The 17,323-nt window shown below is 40.3% G+C and overlaps 2 protein-coding genes across 5 annotated transcripts; both read left to right on the top strand.

Moving 5' to 3' along the window:
* Positions 1-475: 475 nt before the first annotated feature.
* On the top strand, positions 476-7,201 carry glrx2 (glutaredoxin 2). Of its 3 annotated transcripts, none has more exons than XM_039811747.1 (4): positions 476-555; positions 1,756-1,816; positions 2,655-2,831; positions 6,267-7,201. In XM_039811747.1, the coding sequence occupies exons 1-4, from the start codon at positions 491-493 to the stop codon at positions 6,426-6,428; spliced, it is 465 nt and encodes a 154-aa protein (XP_039667681.1). In that variant the 5' UTR covers positions 476-490; the 3' UTR covers positions 6,429-7,201. The 3 variants fall into 3 exon arrangements, with proteins under 3 accessions (XP_039667681.1, XP_039667679.1, XP_039667680.1); XM_039811745.1 differs by lacking the exon at positions 476-555 and adding an exon at positions 562-747; XM_039811746.1 differs by lacking the exon at positions 476-555 and adding an exon at positions 759-1,642.
* Positions 7,202-7,480: 279 nt separating this feature from the next.
* Positions 7,481-14,975, top strand: uchl5 (ubiquitin carboxyl-terminal hydrolase L5). 2 transcript variants are annotated; one of them, XM_039811743.1, is made up of 11 exons: positions 7,482-7,689; positions 8,140-8,203; positions 8,297-8,402; positions 9,134-9,259; positions 10,376-10,437; positions 10,719-10,849; positions 11,085-11,148; positions 12,133-12,235; positions 13,711-13,824; positions 14,100-14,198; positions 14,601-14,975. In XM_039811743.1, exons 1-11 carry the CDS (start codon positions 7,614-7,616, stop codon positions 14,643-14,645), a joined length of 990 nt encoding a protein of 329 aa, XP_039667677.1. In that variant the 5' UTR covers positions 7,482-7,613; the 3' UTR covers positions 14,646-14,975. The 2 variants fall into 2 exon arrangements, with proteins under 2 accessions (XP_039667678.1, XP_039667677.1); XM_039811744.1 differs by lacking the exon at positions 9,134-9,259 and having other exon boundaries at positions 7,481-7,689.
* Positions 14,976-17,323: the final 2,348 nt, after the last annotated feature.

Genomic DNA, 17,323 nt, shown 5'->3' with positions numbered 1-17,323 from the left:
ATATAACTAAAGGCAAACTGAGCACATTTGTTATTTCAGAAGAGTGTATCAAACTGGTAGCCCTTCGTATGACTCAATACCCATGAAGTAGCTCTCAGTTTCAAAAAGGTTGGTGACCCCTGGTCTATGGTTTGACCGCCCTAAAAGGACATACATGGACCACCCAAATACAGAAGCCAGTCTCTACTGCCAGTTGGAGGAGAAAGAGGATTCCGAATGAGACAAAATAGAAAAATAAATAAAAGAAATTCATTAGGTGAGTCATGGCTGTTTTTACATGTTTCACTTGGTCAATATGGCTAGGCCTATCTATATACTCAAAAGTTCAAATGAAATAAATTAATCGAATATGCAGAGTCCCATAAAAATCTTGCACACGTAGATCTGATAACCCAATAAAATGACCGCCTATACCTTTAACATACCATGCATGATACCACTCTGTGTAATCACATGAGTCTCCGTCTCCTCCACATTTGGCGTTGACGTTATGGACGTTACGTTCAAACTGCGGCTTGCGTCTGCGTCAGAAACTACTTCCGGTGGTCACGTAAGGTAGGTAAATAGGGGCAAAAGCAAGCGTACGGTTACCGCCAGATGTGGTGTGTGATTTCAGAAGTGTTTGCACACTTACCGCATGTTTAATCCAGGCCAACAGCGCGATTATTTTTTGGCCGTATTTTCTTTTTTATCCATGTTTGCTCGAGCAGGATGTCTTCCCAGGGTGGCATGGACCGGCTGCCGAAGGTCATTCTTGCTATCTTGACTAAAATAATAGCTGGCTAGTTTAATAAACCAAACACAGACTGTTGTTTAAAAAAGTACTTACACCCAAGAACTAACGTTAACGTTAGCTAGTAAATAGCGCAACAGGTACACCATTTTCGGCCACATGATTAGCTACGTTACGTACCTTTACCATGCCGAACAGATGTTTCGTAATAACTTAACAATATTCTAAATGTAGCTAATCAATTTGAAAGTGCCACACACATTTTTTTTGTAATTTATACGATTCAATATTCCTCTGACAAATTCGGCATGCATATGATCCATTAACAATCCATATTTTCATGAAAAAGTCAACCTTTATCATTTGCATGACTGCGTTGGCGTTAGCTAACGTTATGCCGCCGTCTTCTGTTCTTCCACCTGAGGTCGGCGGTAGTTCAGCAATTACAAACATTTAGATTTAACTGAATTAAGTACTCAGAGGCGAATCAAATTAATACCGAATTTACAATTAGGTGGTCACGTTTCATGACACATTTACAGCAACGTTCTAGGAAGTGTTTTTCTTTTTTACTGTAGCTTGCCGTCTTGATATGGCTAGATTTGTAATGGACTTTGGCATGGCTCATGCCCACATCAAATCTGACCTGATTTCGAGTGTCTGAAGAGCGTGTGTACTCCTAATCCTCCTGGATTAACTAGTAGGCTACATAAAACCTTACTGCAGGCGTTCAACGGAGTTAGACACTGATATTTAAGACGTGGTAAAATCAGTAATTTCCTGCTTTACAACTTTAACAATGTTCAAGTGTATTTTCAGACCAGCAGTGATTCTCCAGTTAGCTATTATTTTAATGCTAATTATGAACGTTCAGATCGTCTCTTCCTGTGATATCTTCACGTTCCTGAGGTTATTGCACGAACCTATTTATAATCCTTGTAACGTTAGTGTGTGTCAGTAAGATAACAGAAGACCCATGCCTTAAAATACTGTATGCTCTTTGATTTGTTTGTTTTTTTCAGAATGGGGAATTTTACATCCTCCACAGCTCTGTCCAGCACATCCTGTGTACAGTATGTTCGGGTAAGTAAATGCTTACAGATCTGTTACCTGCAGTCAACTTGTTAAACCTTTTGGGACAGTAGTACGCTGTGGATCTCACTACAACCTATTTTGAATGATCTGTCTGTGATAATTTTGCATTAAAGCAATACGTTTCAGTTATTTCTACAGACATGTCGCAACAGTTTATTTTCTGGAGATTCCTTCAGTCCACCAGCATTACTTAGCTTCATACTCCGTTTTGTTTCTTGGCCTCTTTTGTCAGTTTATCAGAGTAAAAAAAAAAAGAAAACGTTATGAAATGGACCCACAGTTAACTCACTGACTAAATATTAGCCATGGGAATACTTCGCCTAATGGAAATGCAGAGTAATGGTTGCTTCACCTTGGGCCAGCAATTCAACTTGAGGCCTGGTATGTGCAGTCTATATCTGTGTTCAACTGATATTTACTTAAATCTAGGGCTGGGCAATATATCAATATCAATATTATATCGATATCGTGATATGAGACTAGATATCGTCTTAGATTTTGGATATCGTAATATTGTGATATGACATAAGTGTTGTCTTTTCCTGTTTTTAAAGGCTGCATTACAGCAAAGTGATTTTCTGAACTTACCAGACTGTTCTAGCTGTTCTATTATCTGCCTTTACCCACTTAGACATTATGTCCACATTACTGATGATTATTTATCTAAAATCTAAGTGTGGAGATATTTTGTCAAAGCATCAATTGTCAACCCTAGAATATCGCCGCAATATCGATATCGAGGTATTTGGTCAAGAATATCGTGATATCTGATTTTCTCCATATCGCCCAGCCCTACTTAAATCCTTTTTTTTGCATGACCTTTCAGGAGATGGTGTCCCAGAACTGTGTTGTGATATTTTCCAAGACCACCTGTCCTTATTGCAAAATGGCCAAGAATGTGTTCAATGAAATTGGTGCGACCTACAAAGTGATTGAACTGGACGAGCACAATGACGGGAGGAGACTGCAAGAGGCCTTAGCTCAGATGACCGGCGCCAGAACGGTAAGAGCCTCCATGCTGTATTTTGGGATAGGAATCTTTAGTAATTTTGCAGACTGTTATTTCAGCAAAGAGTCAAAACATGCATATTTGACAGCTTGTTTGTTCTGGCAGTTCTGCATTTAAATTAAATTTAGGTTGCCTTGACTAGTGTTGTTTGGGCTGCAGCCAAGACTCAGGACTTCATCTTGACTCAAAACAGCTGAAACCGAGTCAAGATAAAGACCATGGGCCTCGTGTATAAAAAACTGCGCAGCTTTCATACCAGAAGATGGCGTACGGCCAAAACTTGAAAAGTACCTACGCACAGAAATATTCACATGTATAAAACTGGGCGTACGCCAGGTCCTGCGCACCTTTCATTGAACCCACTAACTGTGTTTCCCACAGATTAGAAAGCAATTTGTTATTTCGCCAGCCGTCTTTCTCTCGTTTTGATGGAGACAGACTGTGTGTGTGTGTGTGTGTGTGTGTGTGTGTGTGTGTGTGTGTGTGTGTGTGTGTGATGTGTGAGAGAGAGACACGGAGGAGAGCAGGCAAAGGAAATGCAGCTGAACGAATACGCTGTGTGTTTTAAATAGCGTTTAAAAAAAAAATATATAACAAAACGCAATATGTGGCGGCCGTTGTTGATTGTATGGCGCACCACCACAAATTAGTCTATATGTGGGAAACACTGCCACTGATGTAATGCCATTTAGTAGTAAGTGTTAGTATGCTCAGTGAAACTGAGTCCAGCGCGAGGGAGACCCGACTCAGTGAGGCCAGCGTCTCCGCGGCAGGTGACCGTACGCACGGATCCGCTGCGCCACGCATGGATAAAATAATGAAATAATAAATAGGACTACAGTACCGGAAATATGTGCAGAATCAAGACTGTCAAGACGGCCCAGTGTTTGGTGGGCCGGGTTCATTTCCTACACCTTGTTCACTTACATAGCCTACAAATCCATTCATCCACGGGATCAATTATGCATCCCATGAGTTCGCCCACCCGACCCAGCGTTTGTTCCTGGGGAGATGGATCCGTGCGTCCCACCTTCTGTACGCCATGGGTGTCTGAGCCTCAGCAACTACAGACTCACAGACACTATTGCATTTTTCCGTGCCAATGTTTTTGTTGCACAGTGAGTAGATATGTCGTCTATGGGAAATGCAGAGGATGACTGAAAGTATTTTCTAAGTGGATTTCTCATTCATTTCCCGTCCTCCTGTTTAACGGAGGTTAAGTAGCCTGTAGAATGAAACGGTTAATAGTGTGAAAGATGTGAAACATTATCCACATAAATGACCAAACCAAACCTCTATGGAGTGCCAGCGGATATAATAATGTCTTTTCATAGACAACGTCACAGACGTATGCCAGTAAGTGAAGTGGAAACTTTATTTTGTAATGTTTGGTGAGTTTCGGCACTTAGAATTCGCCACGTTACAGAGCCAGAAAACACGTTGCGAACGGCCCGCACTTTCTCACGTCTGCTCAATAGTTGGCGTGACGGCCCGCACTTTCTCACGTCAAGTACATTTTTATAAATCACACTGTGAGCGGGAAAACCAGCGAACGCAAGCTTTTCGTGCATACGCAACGTTTATACACGAGGCCCCAGAGCAAGTTGCATCCTTGTCAGGCTATAGTCTTTGATGATAGCAAATATAAACAGTTTAGAGAAAGGTCACCTTCTACAGTGGTGTCACAAGTCAGATCGGAGGTTCTTCACTCACAAATGATCTTTGGCCGGGTACAGACATTGGCTGGCAGAGAGCATTTTAACTAGACAAGTTTAATTTTGGCCTGCCATCAAGTTATTTATGGAATTAACATTGCTTAGCATCATGTGATATGACCCACCTAGCTGGATGCCTTGTACACGGCTTTTTGCTAATAAGACAAAAAGACTAGAGTTGGTGTGTACTAGGGCTGCAGCTATCGATTTATTTTAGTAATCGAGTATTCTACCGATTATTCCATCAATTAATCGGATAAGAAATACTTGGTAAGAAATATATATACAAAAAGCAACATTTTTTATTGCCAAATTCCAAGACCCTTAAAAAAAAAAAAAAAAGGCCCAAATGTTAATATTTTTCACCCCCTTCCCCTTCTTGCCTCTGGCTCTTTGCACTGGATATGCAAAAGAGCTGTTCACTAACCAGAGGGTAAATGTGACGGTACAAAGCTTACAGCAGGGCTATTCCACTACACTGTTCTGGGGGACACATTTTCAGAAGCCTAATACACAGTGAGGAGCATAGATATATCTACGGTGAGGAGAAAGAATAAAGAATGCAGACATCACCGGAATGATGACGTCATTCACGTGCATATTAAGTGGCCATGCTGGGGGGAGGAGCCGGTTTGTCTCCGGCAGCTAAGTTTCCAAAGATTTAGTAGCAAACTAATAAACAGTTAGACTACAAACCGACAGCTTTCGTTTTAGCTTGTTGGTAAAACATGGCTATTAGCAGAGTAGCAGGCTGTAGACTAGTTGTGTAAAACAGCGCGGTGGACGAGAGCAGCAGACGTTAGCTACCTTGTGTCGGGTTGGCTCCGTGGAATGGATGAGTACACTGGAGGTTTGTTACAGAGATGATGTAGCAGCATGTTTGCAGCTTAAAATGATCCCAAACTTTCTGCCATTTCCTCTCGCCTGTTTCTTCTCTTAGACCCTCGCTATTTTCGTCTTCCTCCATTTGTAATCTGGGCCGTCAGTCTTGTCCAAAGAAGCGCCAACCTCTTGTGCGCTAGTAATAATCCTCCATACGGAAACACAGTGAGCCGTACATCCTTAATTACATTGATTTAACGACGCTTCGAGGCAAAGAATTTTGCTTCGAGGATTTTTTTGTAATCAAATTATTCGAGTTATTCGACGAATCGTTTCAGCGCTAGTGTGTACTGAATCTGGGAAACATCACTTTGTAGATCCCCGTTGTCAGAATTCAGAGTCCCTAACATTCACACGCTCTAATTTTCACTGGAGCAAAATGCTGCACTGTAGAGCCTGGCACAGTAGAGCCTGGCTTTCATTAAGCAGACACTGGCAGGCCGCGGTTTACAAAACACAGGGTTCGGTAAAGAAAATGATCCGATTTTAATCGGCTTTATTTTAGTTGTTACTGATCCGTTAAAATATGCCCAAATCGGCCCCGATACAGATCCTTAGGATCAGCTTGGGACATCTCTATTGGAAACGCGTTGATGAAAGTTAATACGAGTCACACAAAAACAAAAAACAAAGTAATTTCCCAAAACTCTTACCTTTTTTTAAAAGGAAGGTTTTAAATGCTAAGCTCCTGAGACAGGCTGTAGTGTTGTGGCTTGATGTAGTGGGAGATAAAGGGCTGCTGCTTGAGGATGTCAGGTGCCTCATGAAGCTTGACCTGTGTTTTTGTTTGTTTTTTAAAGAGCTAATGTCATGGCATGATTTGTGTGTTCAGGTCCCGAGAGTCTTCATTAATGGAAACTGCATCGGAGGTGGCTCTGATACCAAACAACTCCATCAACAGGGGAGGTTGCTGCCCCTGATCCAACAGTGTGCTCCCTGCTGCGCGACCAGCTCCGACGGCTCGGGCAGCGGACAGTTCGAGTCCGCTAAATGACTAACCGTTCTTGTAGTTTTTGTCAATCCTGTATTCATCAAGTGTTTGCTTGATCTCGTGCTACAAGTTGAACATTGCTTGAGCGTGTCTATGTTATTTATTTATCAAAGTGCATTGGATACTTGATGTTGGGCTACGTACATTTCCATCCAAGGATGTAAAGTATTATTATTATTGTTATTATTATTAAAGCTGCCACCTTTTTAAACAAAACCTGTGAATAGTGGAACTACTGTTCATCTGCACGGTTGTATTATTGAACAATATTACAGTCATAAAAAGCATGATCTCTCTCGGAATCAAGCATCATCAAACTGTGAATGACATAGGATTGTGATGTATTGACAGTTTAATTGTATATCTTCTCTGAGTGTATCTCAGGTCATTGTTTATATGATTTAGGATTAAAAGAACTACAGCTGTTTGTATGATCGGCACATTTTATTATGCACATTTATTTAAACATTACACATTGTTTAGAAATGTTTATTTGCATAGGATGATGTGAAAAATAGAATCATTTTGTATTTTCTTTTTTACTTTGTCGTCCAAGCATTTTCTATGTCAATGTATCTGATATCTTGGCAGAAGCTGTGTTTGTCTGAATTTTTTTGATATTAGGTAAATGGTTGGTTTTATCAATGTATGAATAGCATAATGAATCATGATACTGGTCAGTGCCATAATTATAAGATTAATGAGCGTAGGTATGTTTTCTTAATGCCTATGCCTAGAATGTGTTTTTATGATTATTAAATATGAATGAAACTCCACCATCAGCCTCCCATGTCTGGCTTTGCGTTTTTAGGTTTTTACCGAAGAGTGCTTCATTTGTTACCCACGTCGTTGTAAGCGGGCGGGGATTGAACGTAGTTCACAAGGGGGACATTTTTGGGTCATCGTTTTTAGTTTTCTCTTTGCAAATGTTGATTACATGTATATTCATAAAACGATGCTTGTCGCCAATATTTTGAAATAATTTTTGTATCAAATATGTGTTCATATCCGACGGAATACGCTGTGAAGTTAAACGCACGCACCCAGATTGCCCACATTGCACCGCATCACGGTGAGGTCACTGCAGTGCTTCAGTGAAATTAGCTCGACTAGCGGGTGTATTGCTAAGCTAGGATATTAGCATCTTGTATATGTGCACAGTAGGTTGAATAAGCAGCATCGCAAAGAATGGCTGGAAGCGCAGGAGAGTGGTGTCTGATGGAGAGTGACCCTGGCGTGTTCACAGAACTGATAAAAGGATTCGGTGAGTGACTAGTTAAACGCGAGCTGCTCATTCAGTGCAACGTTAACGTGGCTATCCGACAGCGCTAGCTAGCTAGCTAAGGGTAACTTCTTAATTAGCTACTATTGGTTTCCTGTGCAAAAATAATGCCACGAGGATGAAACCAAACATGTTATAGACTATGTATTTTAAACAGCCACCCAAACGCTGCATTCATTAACAAGTTGCATATTGCATTGGGCAGCCGTAGCCGTTACTTAATTAGGCAAGCTAACTGGCTAGCATTACTCAGCGTTCAAAACAACGGCGCGTGAAACAAGCCCTCGCTCCTGAATGCCATTTGTTGTGCCTTGCTCTGCTGTCAGCCCGTCGCTTGGAAAAGCTCCTCACTTAGTACACGTTTGTCAACAACACTTACTACTACAAGTGTACATCACATTAATATGTGATGCTTTTACTTGTCCTTGCCAGGTTGCAAAGGCGCCCAGGTTGAAGAGATATGGAGTATGGAGCCAGAGAACTTTGACAACTTGAAGTATGTTCATATCTGCAGCTTCATTATATTGCATGCTCCCTCCTTAATAATTTTTTTTTTAATTGACGTTATGTGTCATGTGTTCTGTTCCAGACCAGTTCACGGGTTGATTTTCCTGTTCAAGTGGCAGCCAGGCGAGGAGCCAGCAGGATCTATCGTTCAGGATTCAAGGCTTGACCACATCTTCTTTGCAAAACAGGTATATTTAGCTTAGTCATTAATCTCTTTTTTTTTTTTTTTTTTTTTATAAACACATCAGTCTTTTTTAATATTAGGTAAATAATAATAAGACATTGTTACTTTGCCGCTGTAGTATAAATACCAACAAATATGTTCATAGCCAAGAAAAGGTCAGCCTCTATCTGCATTTGTACAACCTTATTTTAAACTAATCAGTTCATGCAATGGTGTCCTTCCAGATGCATTTGACTCAATAGCTAACTAATATATCTCCAACAAAGGATCATAATAAAGAATAAAAACGTATGCTCCATATTTGCTACCTATTTACTAAGGGTGCATCAGATGGTAACTGCACTGACCAGTACAAAAGACAAGTGTCATTGTAAGAAATGATTAGCCTAACTATATAACTAAGTCGTGAGCCTGTTATATTAGGCACACAACCTAAAACAAAATATTAGGGAACTTCTCCTTACTTTATTCTCCCTTGCACGATATAGGAAGCTCTCGCTTTATATGGATCTAAGTTTTAACATACCATTCTCAGATTTGAAACTTTTTTCCTTTGGTAACACAGATATGCAGAAAATTAACAATTCATAAAATTGGTATCTATTGCACTTTTTTAAGGTTTGATGATTTAAATTGCAGTGGGTGTAATGTGGTCGTTTTTAAATACATATGCATCAATAAGGGGTTCTTTCATCTGTCCAATTTAATGATTGTGAATTTTATCTGTGTTTTCAGGTCATTAACAACGCCTGTGCCACGCAGGCAATAGTCAGCGTTCTGCTCAACTGCTCCCATTCTGACATGTTGCTTGGGGACACACTGACAGAGTTCAGAGAGTTTTCACAGAGTTTTGATGCTGCTGTACGTTAATGGAATTTTTCTCTTGAATCTAAAAAAACTTTTTTTTAATTCTATTTTAAATTGCATGCATTAGTTTAGGAATGTACTTGTCTACAAAATATAGTTTTTTGTTGGATTATGTTTTTTAAATGATGAACCTTCCCTTTTAACTTAGTGACACAAAGCATTTGGCCTGTAATGCAAATAATAAGCAATACATTAGAGCTGGGCAATATATCGATATCATGATATGAGACTAGATATCATCTTAGATTTTGGATATCGTAATATGACAGAAGTGGTGTCTTTTACTGGTTTTAAAGGCTGCATTACAGTAGAGTCATTTTCTGAACTTACCAGACTGTTCTAGCTGCTCTATTATTTGCCTTTTTTCCTACTTAGACATTATGTCCACATTACTGATGATGATTTATCTAAAATCTAAGTGTGAAGATATTTTGTTAAAGCACCAATTGTCAACCCTAGAATATCGTCGCAATATCGTTATCGAGGTATTTGGTCAAGAATATCGTGATATCTTATTTTCTCCCTATCGCCCAGCCCTACAATACATTATTTCAATCATTTAAAACAAATGTTGAAACGGTTTTCCTTCTGGGAGCAATCATTTATTGCACAACTTGCTATTGCTATAGTAACTTGCCCTTTCATCTCTTAACACTGACAGTTTTATCCTCTTACCTTCAAAACCATGCTGACTCAGTGGTCTGTCCCACAAATGTTCAGAAGAACCCGGCTGCACTCACTTTTGATGCTCAACTTCCCCGTTTTATTTGGAAAAGCTCAAAGTAGAGACTTCTTATGCCTACACAAAGATACTTTGTGTTGTTTTTTATTTATTATGAGGGAAAACAAGCAGGTCTGGAATCGCTACATAAAATAATCTTTTCTAGGCATGATATAGAAGCAACAAATAAGTCATTTATTTGAATTAGTACCTTTTTTTTATTTTTTAATTTTACTTGCATTGAAAAAACTAATTGGATGCATGACTTGATACTAGAAAAAAGGAATGTATAATGTGTCCCATACAGCCTTTCACAATGCTGCTGTATCTTTAAGGCAAGGGTTATAAAGTCCGTATTCTAATCCTGCACCTCCTCCCGCTCCCCTCAGATGAAAGGTTTGGCTCTTAGCAACTCTGAAGTGATCCGACAAGTTCACAACAGCTTTGCCAGGTAAGCTCCTGCTCCTATCATAGCCAGCTGCTGGAGAAAGTCTGTTTGATTGGCTTCATGTTATTTTTAGCTCCTCATTCCAACTCTGTGAAAAGTCATTGGCCCATTTGTTTCTAATTCACCTGTCTGCTTTTGTGAAACGGGCAGATGTGAGGCCGGGTGATTTGTAGGTCACCCCAAAACTTTCTCAGCATCTACATTTGTTTGTGCAATGCATGATAATTATCTTCTGCTTTGATTGATTTTATAATTGTGTTTTTTTGTTGTTGTTGTATTTGCAGACAGCAAATGTTTGAATTTGATGCAAAGTCCACAGCAAAGGACGAGGACGCCTTTCACTTTGTGAGCTATGTTCCTGTAAACGGCAGACTATACGAGCTGGATGGACTTCGAGAGGGACCAATTGACCTGGGTAAGCAGAAAAAGTCATTTGTCATTATTCTTATTTCTTTATGGTTTCAGCGCCAAAATTGGCAGTTTAATGTTTAAAGTCCCTCGGAGTGAGGTCCTGCTGTGCACAGCTGAATTTAATCTTGTAGGCCGTGGCCCATTTCCTCTAAAAGTGTCTGTTTTATGATGATGTACAGGGCCGTTACTGTATATACGGAGACCTGCAGTATTATGTGTTCCTGTCTGTTTTTCACCAGGTGCATGCAACCAGGATGACTGGATCAGCGCAGTTCGCCCAGTGATCGAGAAAAGAATACAGAAGTGAATATCTTTGTCCATTTATTTTAGATGGCTCTTAAGTTAAAGGACAATTCCGGCGCAAATTGGACCTAGGGGTTAATAACGCATGTTTACCGAGTCGAACGTTCTCTGGGATATGTTTTCATGCTACCGAATACTGATACTGAAGCATTGAGAACTTTGTAAGTGTACAGGCAGTTTATTAGAAAGATTATAAAGAAAGTAGCGTTTACATGCGGCCGCCATCTTGAATAACAGTCATGACCAGTCGAAAGGCGAACGCCGTGCAACCAGTAACATGGCTCAAACACAGCGTTCGTGATTCGACTGCTCATGACTGTTATCCAAGATGGCGGCCGCATGTAAACATTAACGCTACTGTCTTCATAATCTATCTTTCTAATAAACTGTCTGTACACTTACAAAGTTCTCAATGCTTCAGCTTGCATGTAAGGACCCTCATTATGCTACTGTTTAAGTGTGGTGCTATTTCGAGCCTTGTTAGTGGTGTCAAATAGTGATTTACCATCTGCCCCGAAAGCTAGCATTAGCAGCTAACCCCCGGTTTGCGGTAGCTTGTTTCAAGCTAGAGACACATTCGATTAGCATGAAAACAGATCCCAGAGAACGTTCGACTTGGTACACATGTGTTATTAACCCCTAGGTCCAATTTGCGCCGGAATTGTCCTTTAACCAAATGCTTTCTATCACAGTTAAAGTGGAATTTTAATGCTTTTAGTGATTCTCTTTCACTTTTTTTTTCTTTTTTAAGACGAGTAGTGAGACACCAACAGAGAATAAATGTAAAGCAGTACAGAGATGATTTAGCAGACAACCTTTTTTATCAATCTCATTTAGCATTTTTCATAGTTTATAATCTTATAAAGCAAAGATAGTATTCTCTCTGTGTATGCAAACCTGTTCTGCCAAATACTGTGCTACCTTACATTTGTTGACAATGTATCATTCTATACTTTGTAAAATTGTATTGTTTATCCCGTTCAGGTATAGTGAAGGAGAGATCCGATTCAACCTAATGGCCATTGTGTCAGACAGGAAGATGATATACGAGAGAAAAATCGCAGAGCTCCAGACCCAGCTTACTGAGGTGAGTGGCAGAAAAAGAGCTGAACCCAAGTGCACACATGACAACTTTCTCCCTGCTTCGGGGAAAAGTGAAATGCATCAGATTTCAAAAGATAACCTTGTTGTGCTCAAGTAAAAAAAAAAAAAGAAATGCCGTTTCTTTGTTTTCTTTGGGACTTCATCCAGAAGTCTGATTGTCATGTTCGTCACATCATATTTGTCAAGCACACATAACGTGAGCCACAACTGCTCCAGGTTTGATGAAAAATCTACCACTGAGTTGCAACATTTAGTCCTACTATGGATCATGGAGATCTTAGAATATTATGAAAAGAAGAGACTTAAGGAAGTCAGGAATATGGTGGATCTCAAATAAGCAGTCATGGAATATTGGTAGTTTTCAGCCCATGTTTGGTGGACATCGCAACTGTTTATCCCTTAAGAGAGGGGCCTTTGGCGTGTGTTTTTTAGAAGGAACATTCACACAAACTAGGCCGACGGTCGGTCACCGTTGGCCCAACTAGGACTGACGGTCAGCTTGGTGTGTCGGGGCCTTTAGAGTAACTTCACCCCAAGCTATAAATCCTTGTTCTGCTGACCTGCTTTTGGTTGAAAGGCGTAGGCTGTGTCACCTGATGCCACGCCCAGCATCATTATTGGGTGTTGTTGGACATGTGCTCTGTTGCACCTGTGACCAACCACACCTAACGGTGACGTCGAGGTACACTGATCACACCCCGATTACACATCCGCATCACTGCAGCGAGGTGATGCATTCAACCACTGGAGGTCAGCAAACACAAGGTTTAAGGTCTAACTTCAACAGTGAAAACAAACCTATTTAAGGAGTGGGAGTTTTCTGCTGCATTAGATTCACGATTGCCTTATTTAGTTATTACCAATGAAACTACACATATACTACATTTTACATTTTTTTTATTTAACCTTTATTTATACAGGTAATCTCATTGAGACACAGGGTCTCATTCTCAAGAGAGACCTGTTTGGGACAATTAAGCCGGCCAAAGAGTAGTAGGCTAACGTTACGTTTTGAGTGGATGGCGAGCGCCAGACGCTGAAATGGATGCCAATAAGATTCTGAATGGAAAGTTTACTTTGACAAAGTTGCCAAATGGTTCCATTGACAAGACCAAAGTGATCTGTGTGTTTTGTCGTTGTGAACTGAGCTATCATCGCAGCACGTCCAGTCTGAAATACCACTTGATGGCCAAGCACACAGCTGATGCCAATTCTCCGCCCCCCCTCGTCAAAGCCAGGCGACAAAAGCACAAAGCAAGCCGATCCACTTTTCCATGTTGAAAAGAGCATTAAAATGAGAAAAAATAATGGGACAAAAAGAAATCAAGGGACATTTAGAATAGATAAAAATGTGCGATTAATTGCGAGTTAGCTATGACTTTAATCACGATTTTAAATAATGAAATCGTTTGACAGCACTAATAGATAGAAACGTTGCTTTCTCCCTTCTGTTCTCAGGATGAACCAATGGACACAGACCAGAGCAGCACGTTTCTTAGCTCCATCCAGTCAGAGATTGCCAAGTACCAGCTCCTTATTGAAGAGGAAAATCAGAAACTTAAAAGATATAAGGTGGGTTTCTCCTCGACACTACATTCCCTCCTATTACGTGCTGTAGTTCACGTGACGCTGACTCTGATAGGAATGCAAGGAAATGGTCCGTATGGCTACAGTGTATTTTTCATGTGGAAAAATGCCTTTTGAATAACCATGAGCACATTTTAAATGTAAAGGCTGTGTTTACTGCCGCCACCTCCAGAATGCAAGAGGTCCTTTTTAATTTCCTCCGTAGACATCGGTCATGCCCAGTTTTCCCTCACTTGTTGGATTTATGCGTTTTCTCACAGATTGAAAACATTCGGCGAAAGCACAACTACCTTCCTTTCATCATGGAGCTACTGAAGACACTGGCAGAGTACCAACAGTTAATACCTTTGGTGGAAAAGGTATTTTCTTTACTTTCTGTGGCTTTCTTCAACACTACATGCTTTATATGTACACTGTACGTTCCTTGGAAGACTAAAGTACCTTGAGATTTTAAAGCATTTTTTTAGGGACTCTTACTAATAAATAATACAAGACTTTTGTCAACGTTAAGAGCCTCGGGAAGTAAAAATAATCAACAAACGAATTGCCAAGGCATTTCATCTTCACTGTTTGTTCTGTCCAATAGAGGGCAGACCTAATGTCTAGTTCATGAATAAGACTTTGAAGAACTACAGTAATTCAAATTAAATATCTGCAGGGGGTGTGCCCAGAATTGGCGATTAGTCATAAATACACTATTCTTTACTAATTCCTGTTTAAATTCTGGACTTTAATGAAAATTTTTTTTTTTTTCTCGCCAGGCGAAGGAGAAACAAAGCGCCAAAAAAGCCCAGGAGGCCAAGTAAACAACAAACGCTTCAACAGAGAAGCTTCTAATCACACACATGCATCCAGAACCCTACAGTCACCCTTTATTCACTGAGCCACATACAGATACTGTTCATAATCTGTCATATTCATATTAATGACCAAGGGTGGTCTGCAGCACTTCCTCACTGTGGCATCCTGTGAACCATCCAGACATTAAGAACTGCACTGCAGGTGTAGCAGAGAGACTGTCCGGCAAAATGCTCTCTCCATGTGTGTACATCAGCTCTACTGCATGATAGAAGGAAAGATGTGCTCAAATTTTGTTCTGTCTTATTTTCATAATAAAATGTCTAGATGTTTGTGAATTGGTGTTTTCATGGATAGATTTCCAAAATGTATTATTTTTAAACATATCAGTCAATGATAGACTTGTCTGCTGATATCTTTTATCTAAATGCTCCTCACAGACTTAGTAATAGATCTTTGCCACCACCTACTGGTAAAGGAGAGGAAAACAAGGGTTGTATTTGTATTTATATTACATTACAGAAAGCCATCTGCTAAACCCTCTTTTTTTTTTTTTTTTTTTTTGTCCAGTGTAAATTAATGTATTTATATTTAAGATGTATGTCAAACCTTTTAAAAACAATATGGCATTCAAATCTGCGTTGTTCAACCATTTGACCTGATGAGAGCACACTGAACGAGCTGCCAAGTCCTTATAAGTGCATCATTAAGAAACGACCGCTACAAGTTCAGCGGTGTGTTTTTTGGATGGCTTTGCGTAGCAGCGTGTTGATGTTTTCAACATGGGAGTAGCGGCCTCTGTGACTTGTCCTGTAAATCAGCCGTACTACACAAAGAAAACCATACTTAGCTGACTTACGGGTCGTGCTTGAACACAGCGTTATGTCTAAAGGCTTGCGTAGTCTGACGTATCTACAGTCTGATGACCGAAGTAGAACACAGCCCTTATTCTATTTTCGGCTTCAGTGTTTACATACACACCTTAAGTACTCCTTGGATCTGATCCAAGTAGTCTGTTGCCAAGATCCTCCATGGGAACAAATGGAAACCTGCAGGTTTTATTACCAGTTCAGAGACAGAGAACAGTGTTTGATTAGCCTATCTGAGGTCAGGCCACATGGATGAGCAAACAAAAGTTTTTTTTTTATGGTCACATGGATGAGCAAACAAAAGTTTTTTTTGTTTTTTTTTATGGTCACATGGATGAGCAAACAAAAGTTTTTTTTTTATGGTCACATGGATGAGCAAACGAAAGTTTTTTTCATGGTTCCAGTGTTCCAGTTCATGAATAGCTTCAGTATTACTTCCTCATTAAGCCTTCCTCACACTATCTTTTCATCACTGTTTTATCCTTTATATCTGGCTGAGGTCACACGTGTGCGTACGGTGAGGCACGCAGACATAGATGCAAATGCTATACAAGTCTTAAAAATAGCCGTTTGCCAAAGACGATGCGTAACGGAACGTTTGCTGTGTAGGCCTACTTTGATGATCAAGGGAAGTTTATTTGTACAGCTCATTATCACATACAGTGTCTCAAATGGCAAAAGGCCCATCAACGCAGCGGTTCCATAACGGACTTGGAAAAATAACATGAATGCTGCAAATAATTGTTTTCGCTGTTTTCTGATAACTCCTTTAGTCTGTCAAAATGTCAAGAGAATAACCAAAGATGGAAGTGCTTGGTTTTTGTTTGACCAACAGCCCAATCCCAAAAGAATTCAATTTTACGATGATATAAAACAGAAAAACAAGCAGAGTTGAAAAGCTGGAGCCAGTGAATGTTTGGCATTTTTCTGTTGATAAAAATGATTAATAGGTTTTCATAATTAACATTTATAGAAAAAAAGGAAGAAGAAAGAAAACCGGTTATATAAAATTAGCCCATGAGAGGATTATAATACAAACAAAACCCAGCGTCTATAGCCGTGCTAACAGCTCGGCGAGGCTGTACTGAAGCACAGCGGTGCTTTAAACTAAATGCTAATGTCATCATGCTAACATGCTCACTGAAGGCATTAGTTTTGCAGGTATTTGGGCATAAACTAATGTATTGTACAAAGTGACATGCTGATGTGATAATGGAACTATATGAAAAGTTAAAGGGTCACAAACGTTATTACAGTTCATCCTGAAGCAACCCGTTCTCACCCCGAACTCGTAAAATACAGACGCTTGGGCAGTGGCTGTCGGCGTCAGATACGACGCGAAAAGCACCCTTCATCGTGTGTGTAGAACGCACCGGGCAGAGCAGCAGCTACGCGCTGCTTGAAGATGACGTAGCATTAGGAGCCATAACGGTAGCGAGTAGCATGAAAGCCCAAAATTCCGCGATGTTGGGGGGGTGGATGGGTCAAACAACACAGGACTTTCACCCCGGAGACGGCGGTTCGTGTCTTGCGTGTCACTTTTCTTAATCCCAACTGTCGCTTTCATCTTTTCCTATGCCCAACTGTCCCGTTCTTCTTTTCCTAAATCCAACTGTCCCGTTCTTGTCCCGCGTTTCACGGAAATGTACCTATTATAAGCCCACCCACAACCTTTTCCTTAACCTAACCGCGTCAAAAGTGACACAATAGTCCCTCCCAAGCGCGTTTAGATAAAGCGTGTTTAGATATGACGCTAAAGGAGACTTGTAGCGTCAATAACAACGCCAAAGGCATCTTCCCAAGCGTCGGTATTTTAC

Source organism: Perca fluviatilis, chromosome 9, assembly GCF_010015445.1.
Source record: "Perca fluviatilis chromosome 9, GENO_Pfluv_1.0, whole genome shotgun sequence".
In the NCBI taxonomy this organism is placed as follows: domain Eukaryota; kingdom Metazoa; phylum Chordata; class Actinopteri; order Perciformes; family Percidae; genus Perca; species Perca fluviatilis.
This window is presented reverse-complemented; position numbering and strand designations above follow the sequence as displayed.

Bases quoted from the DNA above. Each gene is read 5' to 3' on its own strand.
- glrx2 (XM_039811745.1), top strand. From the start codon at position 638: ATGTTTAATCCAGGCCAACAGCGCGATTATTTTTTGGCCGTATTTTCT. The intron at 1,817-2,654 runs GTAAGTAAATGC...ATGACCTTTCAG, and splicing joins CCTGTGTACAGTATGTTCGG to GAGATGGTGTCCCAGAACTG. The intron at 2,832-6,266 runs GTAAGAGCCTCC...TTGTGTGTTCAG, and splicing joins AGATGACCGGCGCCAGAACG to GTCCCGAGAGTCTTCATTAA.
- uchl5 (XM_039811743.1), top strand. From the start codon at position 7,614: ATGGCTGGAAGCGCAGGAGAGTGGTGTCTGATGGAGAGTGACCCTGGC. The intron at 8,403-9,133 runs GTATATTTAGCT...CTGTGTTTTCAG, and splicing joins ACATCTTCTTTGCAAAACAG to GTCATTAACAACGCCTGTGC. The intron at 10,850-11,084 runs GTAAGCAGAAAA...GTTTTTCACCAG, and splicing joins AGAGGGACCAATTGACCTGG to GTGCATGCAACCAGGATGAC.